This window comes from Neodiprion virginianus, chromosome 6, assembly GCF_021901495.1.
Source record: "Neodiprion virginianus isolate iyNeoVirg1 chromosome 6, iyNeoVirg1.1, whole genome shotgun sequence".
Lineage (NCBI taxonomy): Eukaryota > Metazoa > Arthropoda > Insecta > Hymenoptera > Diprionidae > Neodiprion > Neodiprion virginianus.
In genome coordinates this window covers 17288596-17304247 of record NC_060882.1, presented here as the reverse complement: position 1 = coordinate 17304247, position 15652 = coordinate 17288596, and the positions used below count along the sequence as shown (strand labels likewise).

The 15652-nt window shown below is 38.3% G+C and overlaps 1 protein-coding gene and 1 long non-coding RNA gene across 5 annotated transcripts in view; both read left to right on the top strand.

Annotated features, from left to right (window-relative positions):
- The window catches only part of LOC124307325 (uncharacterized), a 54949-nt gene extending 52208 nt beyond the window's left edge, over window positions 1-2741 (top strand). For 2 of the 3 annotated variants that reach the window (XM_046768866.1, XM_046768865.1), the window contains exons 7-8: window positions 467-679; window positions 1413-2741. In XM_046768866.1, the coding sequence (XP_046624822.1) occupies window positions 467-679; window positions 1413-1742 (543 nt within the window). In that variant the 3' untranslated portion in view covers window positions 1743-2741. Of the gene's footprint in view, window positions 1-55; window positions 312-466; window positions 680-1412 lie in introns of those variants that run through there. The other variant, XR_006908780.1, reaches the window with a different exon arrangement.
- A 1181-nt stretch (window positions 2742-3922) lies between these two features.
- LOC124307415 (uncharacterized) overlaps window positions 3923-15652 on the top strand; it is a 94239-nt gene continuing 82509 nt past the window's right edge. The window contains exons 1-2 of one of the 2 annotated variants that reach the window (XR_006908803.1): window positions 3923-3947; window positions 5991-6120. This is a non-coding gene — a long non-coding RNA (uncharacterized LOC124307415). Of the gene's footprint in view, window positions 3948-5741; window positions 5779-5990; window positions 6121-15652 lie in introns of those variants that run through there. The other variant, XR_006908801.1, reaches the window with a different exon arrangement.

Here is a 15652-nt window from a genome sequence, read left to right as displayed (position 1 = left end):
TTGAGCGAAGCGAGTCACGAGGCCGCGTCAAATCACACAAATTTTCTGCTTACAGTTGCGAAGCTAATCTTCATTTTGTACCCAGAACACTGTATATACTCAGGGTTCGTACGCACGAGGAAAATCTGGAAAACTGGGAAAACTCGGGGAATTTTTTACAGCACGGAAAAGTCTGAGGAAAAGTCCTAATATTATAGAAAAATTCTGTTTTCAGGCTGAAATACCTGAAAAAGCCCGGGAATTTCAGATTCCAAAAAGCGTACCAGCCCTGATACTTCACTTATGGTACAAAGTGAAAGTATCCAAGGATGGTAAATCATGATTAAAATTTGCACTCTACACAGCCGTTAATGTATTTATGATTGCTGATAAAAAAAACATGTGAATATTGATAATTTTTTGAAAGTTTTTAGCATTCCTGAAAAATTGAATGATATCTTAATCGGTAACTCTTTGCTGCTTACAGCTGCGGAAAGATATGTATGAGAAAATGGTTCAAGTCGATCCGAGCGCGCCAACAGCCGAAGAACGTCGTGTTCAGGGTGTCACGAAACCTAGGTACATGGTTTGGCGAGAGACAATCTCGAGTACAGCTACGTTAGGCTTCAGAGTTGAGGGCATCAAGAGAGCCCAGGGAGGTTCGTCTAAGGATTTTAAGACTACGCGGACTCTGGAACAAGTATGTATATGTATATGGGGCATTCTATGACATCACGATCGAGATTCTATGTCGATGTCTCAGATTGGGTTTATAATTATTTGTATGAAAAGTATACGACGGACAACGCAATCGCAATTTTTTTCAGAATTTTTCTACACAGCGTATCAAAGCATGATTTAAAAACTTGAAAATAAAACCCACTTTGTAAAATCTGAAATAAATCAGAAAAATATTATAAAAATATAACAATAGTTTTGACACCTATTAGAAGATACTGATTTCATAACTTCAAAAGATAAATACGAAAAATGAATTAAAAAAAGTTATTATTATTATTATTGGATCATTGTAATAAGGGCGGAAAAATATTTCTTTAGAGAGATATTATAATGAGCTTTTATGTTGATTGAAAGGTACTGTGACTATCGTGAACTGCTCATAGTCCTCTGTGTTTCCGATTTTTTTTCCAAGTATAAGCATGGAATACATTTTCAACTAAAGAGAAATAATATTATAAATTGTAAAGTAACGCGTAGGTTTCTGAGAATGTTGTATTCATGTACTGACGTAAAGGGATTAACGTTTACAGAATTTATAAATATTATGAACTTAGTTTTGATGTCAATCCCAGTTGAACGAAGTTTTCCGTTTTATGATAGTGGTTATATAGTACAGCGTAAAAATGTATAGGAAAAAAAATGTAACGGTAGATGATACTAGGAATATCGTTAATGCATCCTCTGAATTCCAGGTTACAGAGGCACTCAAACGCTTCACAGAAGGATATCCGCATGCTGTCCCAAAGTACCTTCAGCGGCTTAAAGCTATTCGAGCCACCCTCAAGGCGTCCACGTTCTTTGCAACACACGAAGTTGTAGGATCAAGTCTACTTTTCGTTCACGACGCAACCGATGCTGGAATCTGGATGATCGACTTTGCAAAAACTTTGCCGCTTCCTTCGCACTTGCAAAACATACGGCACGATGCGGAATGGCAAGTTGGCAACCACGAGGATGGGTATCTGATTGGTGTGAATAATTTGATTAATATATTTCAAGACATACGAGACTCGCAAGTATAATTGTAGTATAATCGGCACATTTTCATTCGTGATGAACAATTGACCCGTTTCGAACACGTGGTCGTGAGACGATTGAGAGAATGTGTGTATATATATTTGTATTTTTTATTGCCCTAGTGATTATTATAATGTACGGAGTTGAAAAGGTAAATTAACTAACAGAATTCTTGTTCTTCCATGGCGTTGGCCTAAAACTTTTATTCGGTGTTCGATGATTGCAGTGACAAAAGAATTTGTTACAATTATCAAATAGTCTCAATTTTAGGTGCACTAGCGGAAACTACGGTGATTAAAATAATCCGCAAGAATTCAACAAAAGAGTAATTGAGCGGAACGTAATTCGTAGGTTTTTTCCTTTTTTGCCAAAAGTTCGTAGGATTGTAGTATATACGCAGCATATACATATATACGTAAGTATGACTACAATGTATAGATTTCGAAATTATGTAGGAATTTGACATATTAGCCCCGTGTGTTCAATCCATAAAAGCACGATACCATTGTTTTTCTTTAAAAATAATAGGTAATCGGTACGATACTGACAAATAGTCAAAATTTCGACTACGCGGTTCCCTTTCTGTATTCCCGCAAATATGATAGTAATTTTGAATACAACGGGAAAGAACAAAAAAAGATCAAACGAAAATAGTGATAACACTGACGTTGAGAAATAAACACAATTATCAATAAAACAAAATGCTTGACATACTGCCGAAACAAAAAACTGATGTACCTTTATTTCTTCAGTGTCCAAATCTGTGCGAGAAATAGACCAAAGACGTGGCAGTTCTCTGCTGCCTAGATATTCTTAGTTAGTCTTCTAATAAAGCGTTATATCGTAATTTCATATGTAATTAATTTAATGATTAGATCATATGAAAGATTAGTTTGTATATTAATAATTTTACGTACAATCAAATTTATCTCGATTAAGCAATGCCTTTTTTATATGTAATTTCCGCCACGCATTTGTAAATACATCGCTGCATACCACTATGATGATGCTCTATAGAGTTTGTTTTATTTCAATCCATGTTATCGTTGTAATCTTATACATTTTTCAACCAGGTTATTTATTATTCTTCAATGTTTTCTGTTACTCCAAAATTAACGATATTGCTTACATTTTTCATCATTCGTAAAATCAAACAGATCATTATTCAACAAAGTACATTTATTTTTGTTTCAAATATCGAAACCGTATCCCTCGTAGTTATCCAGGTAATATACAGGATCGTTAAACGCAAAGCCCGGGTGAGAGCCGCATATGCGGGTGACAGGTAAAACGGCTGAGTCGTCGCACGTGTTTTAAGCAACAAATTCACAACCCCGTATAAGCAGCTATTTGTAACATATTAACGTGAGTGTGAATTAGTGACCAGTCTACTTTAAATACGAATAATATGCTGTTGTGGTAATTCTTTCCAAATCTATTTGACCATTCTACAAAGTGTTCGTGAACAGCGGTCCATTCCAAAATATGTACCAAGTTACGATTACAAAGAAAACACGTCTTGAAATAATAAATCTGCCCTTGTTTTAAATATTTAACTAATCGTACGTAATGTGCTGTTATATTATTCATTTTATTCTGCCACTGTATTCAATTGTATTAATTAAATATTGGAAACCGAATTCGAATTCGAAACCAAAGTTTGGATGTTCGGATGTTCAGAAAGTGACGTCACCCAAAATTTTTTTCTCTCGACGTCATCGAACTATAGTTATCGAAAATCAGCTAGCCGAATTCCTCAGTCTAGAAACAGCCGCGCAGCAGAGCGGACGGTTGAGAGTCGCGCTCCGCAAATTTCGAGTACCGGGTTCTCAACCTCCCGGATCCCGCGCTTCGGGTCCGCTACGGCGGTGAAACTCGACTTCCAGGATAAGCGCTCCGTGGTTCCTGGTTCACGTTTACAATAAATTATTTCAATTCGTTTTTCGCGCAAGCCCAAATTCAGTAGCTGTCAGTGCGCTAATAAAATTTCTATAACTTTATAATCTTCTCATAATATTTTTGGTAGAATATGTCGATAAAAAAATTATATTGAACTTTACACATTATTTTCGATTTGTTCTCATGCTGAAAATATTTATTAGTATTCGAGGTATAACTCGAGGTGGTTGGCGGTGGTCGTTGGAGGTGGTTAGGGGTGGTTGCGGGTAATCAAGGTGATTCAGGAGGAGGGGGACGAGGATTTGTGCTCGGTGAGTTCAACATTTTTATAATGTTTGATGGCTATTGTAATTATATGTCATCTCATATTTTTCGAACTTGTCATGTTTACAATAAGTTATTTCAATTTATTATTCGCGCAGGCACAAATTCTGTAGCTATAAATGCGCTGTTAAAATTCATTATATTATTAATTAATCATACTGATCCTTACACAACATTTTTGATGTGTTCATATACTGAAAATATTTATTACTATTCAAGGTATAGCCTGAGGTGGTTGGCGGTGGTCGGAGGTAGACAAGGAGGAGGACGAGGAAGACGAGGAGACAAGATGGACGAGGAGGACGAGGATTGATGCTCGGTGAGTAAAACAGTTTTATAATATTTGATGGCAATTGTGATTATATTTTATCTAAAATATTTCAAACTTGTCATGTTTACTAGGGTGGGCCAAAAAAATCAACTATTTTTTTTTCACTCTGCACTTCGAAAACTTGGTTGGTAGAGACCTCAAAAACATTCTCTCCAAGTATGAGCTCTTAATTTTAATAGGAAGGTCCTCCGCCTCGCGGTTTTCTATTTTTTTCTTATGGTGAGGAAGAAAAATACATATCTCGGTATCTACTATTTATGAAAAAAAATTGTGTCTTAGTTTCGTAGAAAATTGAATTCTCTACAAAAAAGGTCTCTTACAATTTTTTTGTATACCTCACTGTTCAGTAGATATTCACTGTCAAACTTCAATGCACACTATTTTTAACAGTTTTTTGTTGATAATTCAAACAATTTCAATTTAATTCGTGAGTTTCGAGAAAATTTGAACAAATTTCAGTTTCTGTCGTTGAAGTAACTACTATAGAAGTTCTCTGTTTCAAAAACTTTTCGTAATTTATAATTTTTTTAAGTATTATTACAAATTTTTTTTTTAATATTTTGAAATCCCAATCATGCTCTTAATTATTTTGATGGCGTTTGTTCGGAGAACATTTTAGAACTTTTTTTCACAAATTATACATGAAATGTTTTGCTCGAGAGGATTTTTGTTTTAAATCCTATCGCTTCGTCTGTTTGTCTTGTGCAACTAACGCCACTGTTAAAAATAGTGTGCATTGAAGTTTGACGGTGAATATATTCTGAACAGCGAGGTATACAAAAAAATTGTGAGACCTTTTTTGTAGAGAATTCAATTTCCTACAAAAATATGAGTTGCGCGTATTATAATGACTTTTTGTTAAAGAGTTATAAAATTCATAAAAGAAAAAGACATCTACCTTGAAATGATCAAACTTTAACCTTCAATAACTTCTGAACGGTGAGGTATACAAAAAAATTGTATGAGACCTTTTTTGTAGTGAATTCAATTTCCTACGAAAATATGACACAGGTTTTTTTTTAAAAATAGTAGATACCGAGATATTTATTTTTCTTCCTCACCATAAGAAAAAAATAGAAAACCGCGAGACGAAGGACCTTCCTATTAAAATTGAGAGCTCATACTTTGAGAGATTGTTTTTAAGGTCTCTACCAACCAAATTTTCGGAGTACCCTTCGAAAAAAAAATTATCGATTTTTTTGGCCCACCCCATTGTTTACAATGAATTATTTCAATTCATTTTTCGCGCAAGCACATATTCAGTAGCTATCAATGCGCTAATAAAATTTATTATATTAATAATTACTTAATTAATTATACTAATCATTACACAATATTTTTGAAGTCTTCTTATACTGAAACTATGTACTACTGTTCAAGGTATAACCCGAGGTGGTTATCGGTGGTTGATGGAGGTGGTTGGCGGTGGTTGGAGGTGGTCGGAGGTGCACGAGGAGGAGGACGAGGAAGACGAGGATTTGTGCTCGGTGAGTTTAACATTCTTATAATATTTTATGACAATTGCAATTATTTGTATTTGAAATTTTTCAAACTAGTCTTGTTTACAACAAATTATCGCAATTCATTTTTCGCGCAAGCACAAATTCAGTAGCTATAAACGCGCTAATACAATTTATTACATATTAATTAATTAATTAATTACAATAATCCTTACATAATATTTTTGATGTGTTCTTAGCTCAGCGAAACTCTAATAGCTGAGTTGGCATTGAGAGACGAGTAGACATCACCACGTGACAAAAAAGAGAAACCAAATACAAAATAGTAACAGCCCTTTGCCGCAGCATAGATCCATACAAGATTCCAAGGTAGGCATCTTAGATTTACGAGCAAAGTCTGATTAGTACTTTGTCAATCTTGTTAGACCTATGAGATACGTTTCTAAACTGACAAAAATATATTGGAAATTTACAGTATTTGACAACAGTGATACCTTATCACGTGGATAGTGGCCCACCTGATGATCAAGCTTTACAAGTCCTCATTAAGAGTAAGTTTTACAAGTTCTTGGTAACAGTACCAACAATTACTTAATAACTTCATTCGAAATTAATAATATGTTTTTGTTTTCAGTATTAAAGGCTATTGATGAGGATAGTCCAACGGTTCCCACATTATTAACGGACTACATATTGAAAGGTGGGTTGATTTCTTTCACCTTGTCTTGAATCCGTGCGAGATAAACACTTGTATATTTCACGGTCCCGTTATTATCATGAGGTTGAAGTTCGTAATGTTATTCAGGCGATGAATTTTTAGAAAAACTTGGAATACAACTTCAGGATTGTCTGAAAATAAGTAAACCGTAATAAACCAAATTGTAATCATATCAAGTTATCAGTAACAAGCAATTGCGGGTAAAATATTAGCTTACTTTTGTAAGTATTTATGAATATAGCCTCCATGAATATTCATTGTTGGTATATAAGGTCTGGCAACGTACCTACCTTCTGTAAGAGATGTTGAAGATTTTCAACATAATTATGTTTCAGTTCTGTGCCCCACCTTGTGCTCCACTAGTATATATCTTCCGACGTGACATCGCTGTGCTACGTATAAAGAAGAAAAGATTTATTAAGATGCAAATTGCTCCTCTCTTCTTGCCATTGTGCTTTCAGCCATTGTTGTGCTGTGTGTTTAAAATTTAGGACAGTATATGTATAATATAGAATAACAGGTACAGCTACGAATATAGCACTACAATAAATCTTATAGAAATGAGCTCTCACTGAGATTTCTCTGTATTTATAACTCGACGCGAGAAGGCAAAAATCAATGTAATGCCATCTGTAAGGTAATTGGACTCGTATTTGCACTACGAGAACTCTTTGGGCATTTTGCGGTGAAGTTTGAAAAATTGTTGTAGAAGAAATTAAATAACTATAAAAATGGATAAAAAATATTATCTCTAATAGTGAATGTAGCTAATAAAGCTTTAACCGTATATTGATTATGTTAATGATCTATTGTGACAAGATCGGAATTAGATAAGCTCTCTAAATACTTTTTTCTAGTCTATTAATTTATATCATGTATATGTAAATGTATATTTCTTCAGTTTATACAATCACTGCACTAGGATTAACCTTGCCACGTTTTATGGTGCGCTTGTGTAATTTGTGTATTATTAACCTTACGTTTTACTCTATTTGCGACAAGTTGTGAGTGTTTCTAATTTCTTGGCGATTATTTATGTACATGTATGTGTATATATGTATATGTATACTTATGCATGTGTATATACATATATACACATGTTTAAAACTAGATTTTTACAATAAACACAGAGGTTTTAGTATATTCTCATACGGATTTCTGTGTATGGGTATACTTGAACTAAAATATCCTCATCTCTAATACGGAGTTGTTCGTAATTCGCATTTGTTCTTGTAACCCAATGTCCTACATACGATGGCAAAAATCGAGATCCAACTTAACTGAGTCTCAAAGCCCTGTTGACATAAAAGCAGCTATTTGATAGAAATTATAGTTTATAGTTTACACAGCCCATTGCATGATATTTCATTTTAAATACATATGTTTCAATGTATTTAGGAATAATTTATCAAATATACAGAGGTCATGTGCAAATAATAAATGAATTCGACCGCAGTTTGATGTATTCATTAGAGCTTTAACAATGAATTTAAACTTTGTTACTTCTTTTACTTTATTATGGATAATCAAAAACATTTCCGACTATTCGTGCTGTGGAAGCATGGGGATTAAACCAAATGTAGCAAAAGATTAGAAACAGTGTATGTAGAGTACGGGTATTTTTCTAACAATGCAAACACGTGCCGCCAGCTTAGTTTTGACATATCTAGAATACCACGCCTTGCGAATTAGCTTTCCACACAGAGATAAATAATGAATTTTAAGGACTGCATTACCGTTGTTGAATACTCTATGTCTCATGGAAAAAAAAAATTTGTAACGATAAATTCGATGCACCGGATCATCGTCGACTTTAACTTTTGAAATGTCCTACCATTTCCGAACACCTCCAACCATCCTATTTACCTATGTTACTAGATTAGCTATGAAATGAAAAGAGAAGAATTATTCATTTCGAAATGGGATTCTATTCGACACGCGCTCGATGTATCCCATAACATTAATATTCAGAATTATTCCAACAACTTTTCATTTGCTCTCTCGATCTTGAATTTTCGTAGGCATATAATCGAAACGCTGTTCTAGCTAGTCGAGAGTGAAGCATCTACGTTGGGTAGAGAAGCAGAATTGTTTTTCGAAAAGCATTCGGATGGAAAAAAATTCAGAGTAACTGTAATACATCACGGATGCGCTAATTTTGAACGAGATAAAATGGATGCTTCGTATATGAAACAGTATTTGAAGCAGCGTAGTGATTTAAAGACCTAAAAAGGTGATAGGGAGAGAACGAACGAAGCTTCTTAACACTTCGAGTGTATTTTAACACACATTTGAAAGGTACGAGCATAATTTTTCATCATCCAACTGTCGCAGAACGGCAGCGTTATTAGCTGACCCGTTAACTGAAGGATATATCTTCAGTCAACGGCTGACCATCGAAGGGCCTGGCCGCTTGAGTATGGAATCGGCAGGAGAGATAAAGTGGGTATGTCTTGTATGAAATGTGAATACTAAAATCATTATACATCATATCATATCATCATACATCATACATCGTCATACCAAGTAATTACGGTTCGAAACCAAAGTTTGAATTTTCGGATGTTCGGAAAGTGACGTCACCAATCTAAAATCGGCTAGCCGAGTTCCTCAGTCGGGTAACAACCGCGCAGTAGAGCGGACGGTTGAGAGTCGCGCTCCGCAAATTTCGAGTACCAAGTTCTCAACCTCCCGGATCCCGCGCTTCGGGTCCGCTACGCGGTGAAACTCGACTTCCAGGATAAGCGCTCCGTGGTTCCTGGTTCACGTTTACAATAAATTATTTCAATTCGTTTTTCGCGCAAGCCTAAATTCAGTAGCTGTCGGTGCGCTACTAGAATTTCTCGACTTCCAGGATAAGCGCTCCGTGGTTCCTGGTTCACGTTTACAATAAATTATTTCAATTCGTTTTTCGCGCAAGCCTAAATTCAGTAGCTGTCGGTGCGCTACTAGAATTTCTCGACTTCCAGGATAAGCGCTCCGTGGTTCCTGGTTCACGTTTACAATAAATTATTTCAATTCGTTTTTCGCGCAAGCCTAAATTCAGTAGCTGTCGGTGCGCTAATAAAATTTCTCGACTTCCAGGATAAGCGCTCCGTGGTTACTGGTTCACGTTTACAATAAATTATTTCAATTCGTTTTTCGCGAAACCCCAAATTCAGTAGCTGTCGGTGCGCTAATAAAATTTCTCGACTTCCAGGATAAGCGCTCCGTGGTTCCTGGTTCATGTTTACAATAAATTATTTCAATTCGTTTTTCGCGAAACCCCAAATTCAGTAGCTGTCGGTGCGCTAATAAAACTTCTCGACTTCCGGTATAAGCGCTCCGTGGTTCCTGGTTCATGTTTACAATAAATTATTTCAATTCGTTTTTCGCGCAAGCCCAAATTCAGTAGCTGTCGGTGCGCTGATAAAATTTCTCGACTTCCAGGATAAGCGCTCCGTGGTTCCTGGTTCATGTTTACAATAAATTATTTCAATTCGTTTTTCGCGCAAGCCCAAATTCAGTAGCTGTCGGTGCGCTAATAAAATTTCTCGACTTCCAGGAAAAGCGCTCCGTGGTTCCTGGTTCATGTTTACAATAAATTATTTCAATTCGTTTTTCGCGCAAGCCCAAATTCAGTAGCTGTCGGTGCGCTGATAAAATTTCTCGACTTCCAGGATAAGCGCTCCGTGGTTCCTGGTTCATGTTTACAATAAATTATTTCAATTCGTTTTTCGCGCAAGCCCAAATTCAGTAGCTGTCGGTGCGCTACTAGAATTTCTCGACTTCGAGGATAAGCGCTCCGTGGTTCCTGTTTCACGTTTACAATAAATTATTTCAATTCGTTTTTCGCGCAAGCCCAAATTCAGTAGCTCTCGGTGCGCTAATAAAATTTCTCGACTTCCAGGATAAGCGCTCCGTGGTTCCTGGTTCATGTTTACAATAAATTATTTCAATTCGTTTTTCGCGAAACCCCAAATTCAGTAGCTGTCGGTGCGCTAATAAAATTTCTCGACTTCCAGGATAAGCGCTCCGTGGTTCCTGGTTCATGTTTACAATAAATTATTTCAATTCGTTTTTCGCGCAAGCCGAAATTCAGTAGCTGTCGGTGCGCTAATAAAACTTCTCGACTTCCGGTATAAGCGCTCCGTGGTTCCTGGTTCATGTTTACAATAAATTATTTCAATTCGTTTTTCGCGCAAGCCCAAATTCAGTAGCTGTCGGTGCGCTAATAAAATTTCTCGACTTCCAGGATAAGCGCTCCGTGGTTCCTGGTTCATGTTTACAATAAATTATTTCAATTCGTTTTTCGCGCAAGCCGAAATTCAGTAGCTGTCGGTGCGCTAATAAAACTTCTCGACTTCCGGTATAAGCGCTCCGTGGTTCCTGGTTCATGTTTACAATAAATTATTTCAATTCGTTTTTCGCTCAAGCCCAAATTCAGTAGCTGTCGGTGCGCTAATAAAACTTCTCGACTTCCGGGACAAGCGCTCCGTGGTTCCTGGTTCATGTTTACAATAAATTATTTCAATTCGTTTTTCGCGCAAGCCCAAATTCAGTAGCTGTCGGTGCGCTAATAAAACTTCTCGACTTCCGGTATAAGCGCTCCGTGGTTCCTGGTTCATGTTTACAATAAATTATTTCAATTCGTTTTTCGCGCAAGCCCAAATTCAGTAGCTGTCGGTGCGCTAATAAAATTTCTCGACTTCCAGGAAAAGCGCTCCGTGGTTCCTGGTTCATGTTTACAATAAATTATTTCAATTCGTTTTTCGCGCAAGCCCAAATTCAGTAGCTCTCGGTGCGCTAATAAAATTTCTCGACTTCCAGGATAAGCGCTCCGTGGTTCCTGGTTCATGTTTACAATAAATTATTTCAATTCGTTTTTCGCGCAAGCCCAAATTCAGTAGCTGTCGGTGCGCTAATAAAATTTCTCGACTTCCAGGATAAGCGCTCCGTGGTTCCTGGTTCATGTTTACAATAAATTATTTCAATTCGTTTTTCGCGCAAGCCCAAATTCAGTAGCTGTCGGTGCGCTAATAAAATTTCTCGACTTCCAGGAAAAGCGCTCCGTGGTTCCTGGTTCATGTTTACAATAAATTATTTCAATTCGTTTTTCGCGCAAGCCCAAATTCAGTAGCTGTCGGTGCGCTAATAAAATTTCTCGACTTCCAGGAAAAGCGCTCCGTGGTTCCTGGTTCATGTTTACAATAAATTATTTCAATTCGTTTTTCGCGCAAGCCCAAATTCAGTAGCTGTCGGTGCGCTAATAAAACTTCTCGACTTCCGGGATAAGCGCTCCGTGGTTCCTGGTTCATGTTTACAATAAATTATTTCAATTCGTTTTTCGCGCGAGCCGAAATTCAGTAGCTGTCGGTGCGCTAATAAAACTTCTCGACTTCCGGTATAAGCGCTCCGTGGTTCCTGGTTCATGTTTACAATAAATTATTTCAATTCGTTTTTCGCGCAAGCCCAAATTCAGTAGCTGTCGGTGCGCTAATAAAACTTCTCGACTTCCGGGACAAGCGCTCCGTGGTTCCTGGTTCATGTTTACAATAAATTATTTCAATTCGTTTTTCGCGCAAGCCGAAATTCAGTAGCTGTCGGTGAGCTAATAAAACTTCTCGACTTCCGGTATAAGCGCTCCGTGGTTCCTGGTTCATGTTTACAATAAATTATTTCAATTCGTTTTTCGCGCAAGCCCAAATTCAGTAGCTGTCGGTGCGCTAATAAAATTTCTCGACTTCTAGGATAAGCGCTCCGTGGTTCCTGGTTCATGTTTACAATAAATTATTTCAATTCGTTTTTCGCGCAAGCCCAAATTCAGTAACTGTCGGTGCGCTAATAAAATTTCTCGACTTCCGGGAAAAGCGCTCCGTGGTTCCTGGTTCATGTTTACAATAAATTATTTGAATTCGTTTTTCGCGCAAGCCCAAATTCGGTAGCTGTCAGTACGCTAATAAAATTTCCATAACTTTATAATCTTCTCATAATCTTTCTGGTAGATTATATCGGTAACAAAATTGTATCAAACCTTACACATTATTTTCGATTTGTTCTTATAATGAAAATATTTACGACTATTCAAGGTATAACCTGAGGTGGTTGAAGGAGGTCGGCGGTGGACGAGGAGGAGGACGAGGAGGACGAAGATTTGTGCTGGGTGAGTAAAACACTTTTATAATATTTGATGGCAATCGTAATTATATTTCATCTGAAATATTACAAACTTGTCACGTTCACGATAAATTATTTCAATTCATTTTTAGTGCAAGCACATATTCAGTAGCTATGAATAATCTTATACAATTTATCACATTATTAATTAATTAATTAATATTCTCATAATATTTGATGGCAATTGTAATTATATTTCATCTGAAATATTACAAACTTGTCACGTTTACAATGAATTATTTCAATTCATTTTTCGTGCAAGCATATATTCAGTAGCTATGAATAATCTTATACAATTTATTACATTATTAAATAATTGATTAATTACATCAATCCTTACACAATATTTTTGATGTGTTCCTATACTAAAAATATTCATTACTATTCCAGGTATTACCCGAGGTGGTCGGAGGTGGACGAGGAGGAGGACGAGCTGGACGAGGAGGAGGACCAGGTGGACGAGAAGGAGGCGGGGTGGGTCGTGGGAGAGGACCTCTCCTCTCCTCAGCGGAGAGGAGGGGGAGGGGTGGGTCGTGGGAGAGGACCTCTCCTCTCCTCAGAGGAGAGGAGGGGGAGGGGCAGGGAAGGGGGAAAGGTGGGCGGGGAGGGGGACGGGAAGGGGAGGCGGAAGGGAAAGGGGGAGGGGGTGGGGGGGGGGGGGGGGCGGAGGCGGGAGGGAGGGAGGGAGGGTGGGCGGGTGGGTGGGTGGGCGGGAGGGAGGGCGGGCGGGAGTGTAGGGGGGCGGTACTGCTCTTTTAATTCTGACGGGCTCGCATCGACATCCCTCCTCCACTCTCTCCCTCCCGCCCGCCCTCCCGCCCTCCCGCCCTCCCACCCTCCCTCCCTCCCTCCCGCCCTCCCCCAACCACCCCCTCCCCCTGCCCCTTCCCCTTCCCCTTCCCCTTCCCCCTTCCCTTCCCTTCCCCCACCCCGCCCACCTTTCCCCTTTCCCTACCCCTCCCCCTCCTCTCCTCTGAGGAGAGGAGAGGTCCTCTCCCACGACCCACCCCTCCCCCTCCTCTCCTCTGAGGAGAGGAGAGGTCCTCTCCCACGACCCACCCCGCCTTCTTCTTGTCCACCTGGTCCTCCTCCTCGTCCAGCTCGTCCTCCTCCGCATCCACCTCCGACCACCTCGGGTAATACCTGGAATAGTAATGAATATTTTTAGTATATGAACACATCAAAAATATTGTGTAAGGATTAATGTAATTAATCAATTATTTAATAATGTAATAAATTGTATAAGATTATTCATAGCTACTGAATATATGCTTGCACTAAAAATGAATTGAAATAATTTATTGTGAACGTGACAAGTTTGTAATATTTCAGATCAAATATAATTACAATTGCCATCAAATATTATAAAAGTGTTTTACTCACCCAGCACAAATCCTCGTCCTCCTCGTCCTCCTCCTCGTCCACCGCCGACCACCTTCAACCACCTCAGGTTATACCTTGAATAGTCGTAAATATTTTCAGTATAAGAACAAATCAAAAATAATATGTAAGGTTTGATACAATTTTTTTACCGATATAATCTACCAGAAAGATTATGAGAAGATTATAAAGTTATAGAAATTTTATTAGCGTAGTGACAGCTACCGAATTTGGGCTTGCGCGAAAAACGAATTGAAATAATTTATTGTAAACATGAACCAGGAACCACGGAGCGCTTATCCTGGAAGTCGAGAAGTTTTATTAGCGCATCGACAGCTACTGAATTTGGGCTTGCGCGAAAAACGAATTGAAATAATTTATTGTAAACATGAACCAGGAACCACGGAGCGCTTATCCTGGAAGTCGAGAAATTTTATTAGCGCACCGACAGCTACTGAATTTGGGCTTGCGCGAAAAACGAATTGAAATAATTTATTGTAAACATGAACCAGGAACCACGGAGCGCTTATCCTGGAAGTCGAGAAATTTTATTAGCGCACCGACAGCTACTGAATTTGGGCTTGCGCGAAAAACGAATTGAAATAATTTATTGTAAACATGAACCAGGAACCACGGAGCGCTTATCCTGGAACTCGAGAAATTTTATTAGCGCACCGACAGCTACTGAATTTGTGCTCGCGCGAAAAACGAATTGAAATAATTTATTGTAAACATGAACCAGGAACCACGGAGCGCTTATCCTGGAACTCGAGAAATTTTATTAGCGCACCGACAGCTACTGAATTTGTGCTCGCGCGAAAAACGAATTGAAATAATTTATTGTAAACATGAACCAGGAACCACGGAGCGCTTATCCTGGAAGTCGAGAAGTTTTATTAGCGCATCGACAGCTACTGAATTTCGGCTTGCGCGAAAAACGAATTGAAATAATTTATTGTAAACATGAACCAGGAACCACGGAGCGCTTATCCCGGAAGTCGAGAAGTTTTATTAGCGCACCGACAGCTACTGAATTTCGGCTTGCGCGAAAAACGAATTGAAATAATTTATTGTAAACATGAACCAGGAACCACGGAGCGCTTATCCTGGAAGTCGAGAAATTTTATTAGCGCACCGACAGCTACTGAATTTGGGGTTTCGCGAAAAACGAATTGAAATAATTTATTGTAAACGTGAACCAGTAACCACGGAGCGCTTATCCTGGAAGTCGAGAAATTTTATTAGCGCACCGACAGCTACTGAATTTAGGCTTGCGCGAAAAACGAATTGAAATAATTTATTGTAAACGTGAACCAGGAACCACGGAGCGCTTATCCTGGAAGTCGAGAAATTCTAGTAGCGCACCGACAGCTACTGAATTTAGGCTTGCGCGAAAAACGAATTGAAATAATTTATTGTAAACGTGAACCAGGAACCACGGAGCGCTTATCCTGGAAGTCGAGAAATTCTAGTAGCGCACCGACAGCTACTGAATTTGGGCTCGCGCGAAAAACGAATTGAAATAATTTATTGTAAACATGAACCAGGAACCACGGAGCGCTTATCCTGGAAGTCGAGAAGTTTTATTAGCGCATCGACAGCTACTGAATTTCGGCTTGCGCGAAAAACGAATTGAAATAATTTATT